General features: G+C 57.6%; 2 protein-coding genes across 5 annotated transcripts in view; one reads left to right on the top strand and one right to left on the bottom strand.

The window, feature by feature from the left end:
• Positions 1 to 105: 105 nt before the first annotated feature.
• On the bottom strand, positions 106 to 9,122 carry LOC116947262 (uncharacterized). 4 transcript variants are annotated; one of them, XM_076070529.1, is made up of 2 exons: positions 9,002 to 9,122; positions 106 to 1,412 (listed from the first exon to the last, which is right to left on the bottom strand). In XM_076070529.1, exon 2 carries the CDS (start codon positions 865 to 867, stop codon positions 106 to 108), a length of 762 nt encoding a protein of 253 aa, XP_075926644.1. In that variant the 5' UTR covers positions 868 to 1,412; positions 9,002 to 9,122. The 4 variants fall into 4 exon arrangements, with proteins under 4 accessions (XP_075926644.1, XP_075926642.1, XP_075926643.1 ...); XM_076070527.1 differs by lacking the exon at positions 9,002 to 9,122 and adding an exon at positions 8,076 to 8,156; XM_076070528.1 differs by lacking the exon at positions 9,002 to 9,122 and adding an exon at positions 7,773 to 7,795.
• The window catches only part of FMN2 (formin 2), a 65,126-nt gene continuing 63,550 nt past the window's right edge, over positions 8,107 to 9,682 (top strand). Inside the window, exon 1 of the mRNA XM_076070520.1 lies at positions 8,107 to 8,180. The gene's annotated coding sequence lies outside the window, so the exon portion shown is untranslated. The remainder of the gene's footprint in view (positions 8,181 to 9,682) is intronic.

Here is a 9,682-nt window from a genome sequence, read left to right as displayed (position 1 = left end):
GCAGAGGTCCCCTCGTTCTTGGTCCCTGCGTCTCTAGATGCAACAGCCCCCACCGCCACTATCACCGTGCGCAATGCTGCCTCTCCGCTTCCCGATGCTGGCTTTTCAGTCACTGGTGCTGCTGCCAAAGGTGCTGTTGTCGATGTTATTCGTGCTGCTGTTGCTATCATTGGCTCTGTCGATGTCGGTGATACTTCTGTCGATGTCGGCGATGCTGCTGTGGAGGATACTGCTGTTGATGATGCTACTGCTGCTGTCGATGCCGCTGTCAACGTGGATGGTGCTGCTGCCATTGACGCTACTGTCAATGATGCTATCGATGAAGCTGCTGTAGCTGAGGCTGCTGTTGATGATACTGCTGAAGCTGTTGTCGATGTGCATGGGGCTGCTGTCAATGATGATGTTGGAACTGGTGCTGCTGTCGTTGTATGTGGGATATCTGTTGATGAAACTGTCGATGTCGCTGCTGCCAATGATGTTTCTGTCCATGATGCTACTGTTGATGATGTTGCTGCTGGCGATGCTGCTGTCGATAATGTTGCTGCTGTCGATGTTACTGCTGTCGATAATGTTGCTGCTGTCGATGTTACTGCTGTCGACGATGATGTTGCTGCTGTCGACGATGATGTTGCTGCTGTCGACGATGATGTTGCTGCTGCTGTCGACAAAGTTGATGCTGCTGTTGACGATGTTACTGCTGCTGTCGACAAAGTTGCTGCTGCTGTCGACAAAGTTGCTGCTGCTGTTGACGATGTTGCTGCTGCTGTCGACAAAGTTGATGCTGCTGTCGACAAAGTTGCTGCTGCTGTCGACGATGTTGCTGCTGCTGTCGACGATGTTGCTGCTGCTGTCAATGCCGCTGTCCATGTCGATGGCACCCCTGTCAACGTCGATGCAGTTGCTGGCACTGGTGATGGCGGTGGCACGGATGATGATGCTGCGGACGGCGCTGCCGATGCTAACAGTGCAGCCGATGTTAACGGTGCAGCCTTGATTGCTGGCGCTACCACCTCATCGGATACCCCGTCCTCCGCCACAACCACCGTTGGCACCACTGCCGACGCTGGGACTGCTGTCACGTCTGCTTCTGCCGTCTCTGCCACTGTCGTTCCGAGTGCCACCATCTGTGGCACTGCCGCACCCGTCACCCGTGCTTCCGCTTGTGCTACATTCCTTGCTGCTGCTGCTGGTATTGCTGCCTGTGGCTTTCCCGAATCGGGGGCCGCTCTTCCCTGGGTCTCAATCGGCCGGGGTTCAGATTTAGGGGGTAAAGGGCAGACGGGTGGCAGTGGAACAGGAGGAGATGGTGGTGTAGTCCCACCTACACCACTGTCCGAAGGCGGTGCAGCTGTTGCTGCTGGTCGTGGTGCTGGGGCAACCCCCGTATTCTGAGAGCCGTCTTCCTCCTCGGCCTGTCCAGAAAACCACCCGGTTAAAACGCACACGGCGCCTCACAAACGCGTGTTCACAAGGGTCAGGGCATTTCTAGTCAGTTTATGTTTGTGATGGGCAGCAGAGGGCAGTGCAGCAACGTCCATTGTTGTGTTTGCTGCTTCTCGATGCTCCCACTTCTACGTTCCACGCCGTCCCCAACTGGCACTAACCAGCGTGGCGAAGTATGGTCTAATTACGCCACCACGTGCCACCGCACGTCATCGCGAGGCCCTCGTCCAGCAGTGGATGGGCACACGAGCTGGCACCATGTACAAGTAACGCGTGGTACTGTTACAGCTGCTGCCGCCGCCGCCGCCCGTGGTTTTAAGTTTCAACTCAACGATCGCCACCCAGTGGACGAGAAGCCCCAAGCAGAGCACCAATCAGAGAGCACCTGCGGAGGAACGCAGCAAGGGAAGATGCGGGCAGAGTGGGGAGCAACGAAAGCGACTGGAGGAGATGGAAGGAGGAACGTGGTGGGGGCGGTGTGGGGGCGAGGGTGCGGGGGGTGTGGGGGGAACAGCGAGGAGGGGGGGCAGTGAGGAGGGGCAGTGAGGAGGGGGGGGGGGCAGTGAGGAGGGGGGGGCAGTGAGGAGGGGGGGTTACTGGTACTGGGCGGGGTCCTGGGCGGGGGGGGGGGTACTGGGCGGGGGGGGTACTGGGCGGGGGAGGGTGCTGGGCGGGGGGGGGGGTGGTGCTGGGCGGGGGGGGTAGGGTGCTGGGCGGGGGGGGGGTGCTGGGCGGGGGGGGGGTAACGGGTGGGGTATGGGGAATTGTTATGAGGGGAGTTGGAGAGTGGGGGAACAGCAGGTGACAGGGAGGGTAGCAATGGGGGGGGGGGGGGGAGGGGTAGCAATGGGGGGGGTAGCAATGGGGGGGTAGCAATGGGGGGGGGTAGCAATGGGGGGGGTAGCAATGGGGGGGTAGCAATGGGGGGGGGGGTAGCAATGGGAGGGGGGTAGCAATGGGGGGGTAGCAATGGGGGGGGTAGCAATGGGAGGGGGGTAGCAATGGGAGGGGGGTAGCAATGGGAGGGGGTAGCAATGGGGGGTAGCAATGGGGGGGGGGGTAGCAATGGGAGGGGGGGGTAGCAATGGGAGGGGGGGTAGCAATGGGGGGTAGCAATGGGAGGGGGTAGCAATGGGAGGGGGGGGTAGCAATGGGGGGGTAGCAATGGGGGGGGGTAGCAATGGGGGGGGTAGCAATGGGGGGGGTAGCAATGAGGGGGGGGTAGCAATGGGGGGGGTAGCAATGGGGGGGTAGCAATGGGGGGGGTAGCAATGGGAGGGGGGGTAGCAATGGGGGGGTAGCAATGGGGGGGGGGTAGCAATGGGAGGGGGGGGTAGCAATGGGAGGGGGGGTAGCAATGGGGGGGGGTAGCAATGGGGGGGTAGCAATGGGGGGGGTAGCAATGGGGGGGGTAGCAATGGGGGGGGTAGCAATGGGGGGGGGTAGCAATGGGAGGGGGGTAGCAATGGGAGGGGGGGTAGCAATGGGGGGGGGGTAGCAATGGGGGGGGGGGTAGCAATGGGAGGGGGGGTAGCAATGGGAGGGGGGTAGCAATGGGGGGGGGTAGCAATGGGGGGGGGGTAGCAATGGGAGGGGGGGTAGCAATGGGGGGGGGTAGCAATGGGGGGGTAGCAATGGGGGGGTAGCAATGGGGGGGGTAGCAATGGGGGGGTAGCAATGGGGGGGTAGCAATGGGGGGGGGTAGCAATGGGAGGGGGGTAGCAATGGGAGGGGGGGTAGCAATGGGGGGTAGCAATGGGGGGGGAGGTAGCAATGGGGGGGGGGGGTAGCAATGGGAGGAGGGGTAGCAATGGGGGGGTAGCAATGGGGGGGTAGCAATGGGAGGGGGGGTAGCAATGGGGGGGGTAGCAATGGGAGGGGGGGTAGCAATGGGGGGGGTAGCAATGGGGGGGTAGCAATGGAGGGGGGTAGCAATGGGGAGGGGGGGTAGCAATGGGGGGGTAGCAATGGGGGGGTAGCAATGGGGGGGTAGCAATGGGGGGGGTAGCAATGGGAGGGGGGTAGCAATGGGGGGGGTAGCAATGGGGGGGGGGGGACGCCGGGATGAGAGGATCAGGGGCAGTGAGGAGGGGCAGTGAGGAGGGGGGGGGGGCAGTGAGGAGGGGGGGGCAGTGAGGAGGGGGGGTTACTGGGTACTGGGCGGGGTCCTGGGCGGGGGGGGGGTACTGGGCGGGGGGGTACTGGCGGGGGGAGGGTGCTGGGCGGGGGGGGGGGTGGTGCTGGGGCGGGGGGGTAGGGTGCTGGGCGGGGGGGGTGCTGGGCGGGGGGGGTAACGGGTGGGGTATGGGGAATTGTTATGAGGGGAGTTGGAGAGTGGGGGAACAGCAGGTGACAGGGAGGGTAGCAATGGGGGGGGGGGGGGGAGGGTAGCAATGGGGGGGGTAGCAATGGGGGGGTAGCAATGGGGGGGGGTAGCAATGGGGGGGGTAGCAATGGGGGGGTAGCAATGGGGGGGGGGTAGCAATGGGAGGGGGGGTAGCAATGGGGGGGTAGCAATGGGGGGGGTAGCAATGGGAGGGGGGTAGCAATGGGAGGGGGGTAGCAATGGGAGGGGGGTAGCAATGGGGGGGTAGCAATGGGGGGGGGGTAGCAATGGGAGGGGGGTAGCAATGGGAGGGGGGTAGCAATGGGGGGTAGCAATGGGAGGGGGGTAGCAATGGGAGGGGGGGTAGCAATGGGGGGGTAGCAATGGGGGGGGGTAGCAATGGGGGGGGTAGCAATGGGGGGTAGCAATGAGGGGGGGTAGCAATGGGGGGGTAGCAATGGGGGGGTAGCAATGGGGGGGGTAGCAATGGGGAGGGGGGTAGCAATGGGGGGGTAGCAATGGGGGGGGGTAGCAATGGGAGGGGGGGTAGCAATGGGAGGGGGGGTAGCAATGGGGGGGGTAGCAATGGGGGGTAGCAATGGGGGGGGTAGCAATGGGGGGGGTAGCAATGGGGGGGGTAGCAATGGGGGGGGTAGCAATGGGAGGGGGGTAGCAATGGGAGGGGGGGTAGCAATGGGGGGGGGTAGCAATGGGGGGGGGGTAGCAATGGGAGGGGGGTAGCAATGGGAGGGGGGTAGCAATGGGGGGGGTAGCAATGGGGGGGGGTAGCAATGGGAGGGGGGTAGCAATGGGGGGTAGCAATGGGGGGGGGTAGCAATGGGGGTAGCAATGGGGGGGGTAGCAATGGGGGGTAGCAATGGGGGGTAGCAATGGGGGGGGGTAGCAATGGGAGGGGGGTAGCAATGGGAGGGGGGTAGCAATGGGGGGGTAGCAATGGGGGGGAGGTAGCAATGGGGGGGGGGGTAGCAATGGGAGGAGGGGTAGCAATGGGGGGGTAGCAATGGGGGGGTAGCAATGGGAGGGGGGTAGCAATGGGGGGGGTAGCAATGGGAGGGGGGTAGGCAATGGGGGGTAGCAATGGGGGGGTAGCAATGGGAGGGGGGGTAGCAATGGGAGGGGGGGTAGCAATGGGAGGGGGGTAGCAATGGGGGGGTAGCAATGGGGGGTAGCAATGGGGGGTAGCAATGGGGGGGTAGCAATGGGAGGGGGGTAGCAATGGGGGGGGTAGCAATGGGGGGGGGGGGGACGCCGGGATGAGAGGATCAGGAGGGAGAAGCAGCCAGAAAGGATGAGAGGAGACGTGAGGAGCAGAGGGCGTAAGAAACAGGGACAGTAAGAGGCAGCCAACCAGGAGAAATAAGGAGCATGGCTAGAAATGGACAGCAGTAGAAGATTAAGCCAGCACGGGGGAGCCGGCGGGGGTGCAGGGGGAGCAGGGGGAGCTGAGGGAGCCGAGGGAGCCGGGGGAGCCGAGGAGCAGGGGGGAGCCGCTCACCGGGTCTCCGCTCCGAGTCCCACCGCCAGACGCCATCTTCCCTCCCCCCCCCCACTCCTAATTTACCGGGGACCACGTGATCCACGGAAGCCTCGCGCGGACGCGTCCCGAGAAACGCGCTTCGTAAATCCGTGGATGTAGTAATGGTGCTGCGTGTTATCGTGTCCAGCACGACGCGAACGATGACTCTGCGCGATGCAATGCGCAACTTTGCGTCGATCTGACTCGCAAATTGGAGCTGGCAGTTCACAAACCTGTCAACCCCTTATCAGTGTCTAACTTATTACATAACCAACTCAGACCTTATAGGTCACGCTGTGCCCTTATAAATCTCAACGTCCATCCTACAAAGTCCCATCACAAGGGAGAAACACAAACTATACACTTTTTGTACGTATTGAAACGGCTGTACGCCGTACGGACCTGAAAACTCAATTTCCTTGTGCAAGACTACGAGTAAGGGGCCGTCCATAAATGACGTCACGCGATTTTGGAAGATTTTTGCCCCCCCCCCCTCGTCACACGGCGTCACAAAAAGTCAGACCACCCTCAAATATGACGTCACAAAGCTCTGCCCCCCCCCAACCATATTTTGAAAATAAAACATGTTTTCAAATCGCTTTAAACTATTGTCATTGTAAGTATTTAATGTGGCGCTGCACTCTGATGTAGGAGAAAACATTTATTAAAACGTCTATTTAATTAAGTAGAACGTGTCTGTATTTATTTAAAATTGCGCATTTTGATGTGACGTCGCATTTCTCAACCCCCCCCCTCCGTCACATATCGTCACAAATGTCTGATCACCCCCCCTCCCCCCTAGGTGCGTGACGTCATTTATGGACGGCCCATAAATAGTGTGGGTTGACAGGTTTGAGTTCACCACCAGTGTGAGTGGTGTGAGTGATGAAGCCGGGGGGCTGTAGCGATGAGTCCCTGTGGGTCGGGGTTAGCCGCGCTACTTGTTGCACGCGACTGGTACAGCCTTGTTGACTGTTACTCACGAGATGGTTAGTGTCACAGTGGGCGAGTAAGTGAGTGGGTGAGTGATCAGGTGAGTGAGTGATCGGGTGAGTGATCAGGTGAGTGAGTGATCGGGTTAGTGGGTTAGTGATCGGGTGAGTGATCAGGTGAGTGAGTGATCGGGTTAGTGGGTTAGTGATCGAGTGAGTGATCAGGTGAGTGAGTGATCGGGTTAGTGGGTTAGTGATCGAGTGAGTGATCAGGTGAGTGATCAGGTGAGTGAGTGATCGGGGTGAGTGATCAGGTGAGTGAGTGATCGGGTTAGTGATCGAGTGATCAGGTGAGTGAGTGATCGAGTGAGTGGGTGAGTGATCGGGTGAGTGATTGGGTGAGTAGGTGAGCAATTATTGAGTGATCAGGCTGTTGCCCCTGCGCAGCTACCAGACTGAACAATGCTCTGCCTTTGCTAACAAGACAGTCGTGAGAGATATTTAAGTCTGTCCTGAAAACGCACCACTTTAAATTGGCCTTCACTCACCCCGAGTCCTGTCCGTGTGTCCTACAGGTTATCTTTGTTTCCTGCTTTCCACACTGGGGCGCATTGGGAGCTAGGGATGAAATACGCCACCTTACAAACGTGAATTATTGTTTTGTAATATTAACTAACCAGCCCTGCACTCGTACGGTGCTGGACTAATCGCGTTCGCATCGTCCCAAGGTGACCCCCACACGGCACGAATTGAAGGGACCGTGTTACCCGATTCCACCAGTGAATTATCCTCGTCATTGCATAGCGCTCGTTTTGTCCTCTTGAGTAACTAACTGGAATTGGTTCGAGTCACCACTGCCGGGATTATTCCGTGTTGTGTTGTGTGGAATTACCGGGGGCAAACGAGAATTTCGCTTGGGCAAAGCTGCCAAAACGTCATGGTTTTTTTGGCAGGGACAAGTTCCAAGACTGGTTTGAGAAAAAATATCATCTCACCATTAACCAAGCCTCAGGTGTATTTGCTTGACCAGGCGAGGAGACTCAACAGGTACCACCAGGGTTGTGTCACGGCCCAGCGGTCGGGCGCTCGCCGCTCTATAGCTAGAGGTTCGCTGTTCGAATCGAGCGGGCCGCCCTGATTATTCCTCCGGGTGTAATAATCGTAAGTGACCCGTCACCAAACGTGACAAAAGCAAGAATATCTTTAGAGGGCACTGACGCAAACGGAAAAATCAAAGCAAAGACAGATTGTAAATGTTGTGGCTTTGCTCTCCAACACACCGGTGTGCTGTACTCGTAACGAATTGGCTAAGAGAAATCGACAATACCTCACAAACATTGGTAAACAAAATAATGTTTGTACACGTTACTTTTATAAACCGCTCATAGTACAATTCAGTTGTCGAAACATGGGTCCACGGCAGGCGAGGTCTTGGGTCGCTGGGCCATAGAGCAATAGCGACCTCTGTTGATAATATATGGTGCTGCAGGGGATTTTATTAAAAACGTAATAACTGCGTAAATGAATGATTTACCTGCGTGAAGAGGGACGTGCGTGGAGTAAATCCGTGGTGCATAACGTGGATCGGAAGCACAGAACTCTGACACGGGGGAACGTAACACAAGCTGGCAACAATACGCAAAGAAGCGCGGAGAGGTGAATGCTCGGAATTTCAGTGAGTGACAGAAACATAGAGGATGCGTGAAACAAGAGAACGCGATCGGTGACCCTTGAAAAGGGTAAAGTTGTCCTTTGCCGGACACACGTCGCTGGAAAGGGCTCGGCGGTGGGCGATGGGTGAGACTGGTGACAGACGAGCAGCCAGGCGAGTACTTACGTACGTATGTTGAACTTCTTTCGCACAGTACGTAGCCAACCGTGCCAATCGGAGGCGCGTGTAAAAGGACAACGAACTAAAACACGCAAGAAACATTTCCAAAAGGTGAGTTTTCAATCCTAACTTGTGACAACGGAGAGTGCGAACGTCGTGGAGACGGAGAGATGGGACGTGCTGGTGTGCAGGAGTTGGGGGGGGGGGGGCTGTGGCATGAAGAGGCATAGCGACGGCTTAGAGGGGCTCGAGAATTCAAGTTTGCCACAAATGTGGTCGGCCTCTGTATGGTTTTAACCGGAGGCAAATCCAACAATGTTTCGTTACATTTCGTTCCAAAATGGAGGATGCGACGGTTGATTGGTTTCACTCGGGGCTGTCTAAAATCCCAAAATTTGGTTGAGTCTCGTGTTAAATCGCTTACAAATATAAATCATTCTCAGTGAAGCATGTAATTCGCCTGCCGTGAAGCATCCCATAGAAAGCATGCAATGCCCGCTACCTATATATAATGTGTATACATTATATATATACATACGCGCACAAAATGCACAGAGTGCACACGCGCCTGTAATCCCAGCTCTGTGGAGGCAGCAGCAAGGGTTGATCACTCAATTGTTGACAAATTTCCCTTCCCCTTAAGCTTCGAGGAGGTGCCGTACCCTGCCAGGAGAATGTGGTGCAAGTGTAGTGGGTCAGAAACCAGGGGAGACACTAGTTGAGGCAACACGATATGTATTACTATTTTTCTACAGGGCCCCTAACACAAAGGGGTAGCGGCCCCTTTACCCGATACCTGAGGTATGGCCTCCGGGCTACACTGCCCTAACACCGGGGACCCTGCTAATTCCCCGACCTCCAGCTGAGGCCCTAGGGGAGGCTATGCTGACACGACCGTGCCCGGGTCGTCGGGTCCTGACCATGGCCCTCACCGAGTTCCGGCCCTTAGAAGGACGACGAGCTTGGGGTCCAGGGTCCTAGCTTCAGCCGAGGTCTTCGGAGTGGAGGAGACTGACACTCTATCGTTCAGAGGTCCGACTTATATACAGGTCTGCCCCGGCCCCGCCTTCCTTCCAGAACCTTCCACCAGGTCCTGGAAGGGTGACGTCCATCCCCCAATCCCCTCACCTCGGGTTTGTGGATTGTGTCCCAGGATCCGTTATCCCAGAGATCACCGTTGTTCCCTTTTGCCATAGTCCCTTTAACATAAGCGTAGCCACTCTTCCGCCCCCTGTTGACCCAATAGTGACGCTACCCGCTGACGACATGGGGAGCGCGGAATAACATCTCCACACAAGCAAAGTGTGGGACTAATGCCCAGCTGTCCCTTCTGTGTTGGATAGAGCGTTTTATGTATGTATGTTGAACTTCTTTCGCACCTTACTATTGCTACTGTTGCTGCTTCTGTTGCTGTTCTTGTTGCCGCTTCCATTATTGCTGCTGTTATTACGGCGTCTGTTGCTTCTGTTTGCCTTTGATCAAGAGCCATGTAAGAAGCCCCACTGGGCAATGCGGAATGTAGCGGTGTGTCCTCCTACATTCATGAATCGGTTACAACGTCTTGACATAAACATGCGCGCGCGCCTCCGTGTCTGAGGATCGCACGGCGATGT

The sequence above is a fragment of the Petromyzon marinus genome, chromosome 29 (genome assembly GCF_048934315.1).
Source record: "Petromyzon marinus isolate PM22_M1 ecotype Great Lakes invasive population chromosome 29, UKy_Petmar_22M1.pri1.0, whole genome shotgun sequence".
In the NCBI taxonomy this organism is placed as follows: Eukaryota; Metazoa; Chordata; class Hyperoartia; order Petromyzontiformes; family Petromyzontidae; genus Petromyzon; species Petromyzon marinus.
This window is presented reverse-complemented; position numbering and strand designations above follow the sequence as displayed.

What these genes read in the sequence shown, in the direction of transcription:
- LOC116947262 (XM_076070529.1), bottom strand. Translation starts at nt 867, where the DNA reads ATGGACAGCGGCATTGACAGCAGCAGCAACATCGTCGACAGCAGCAGC.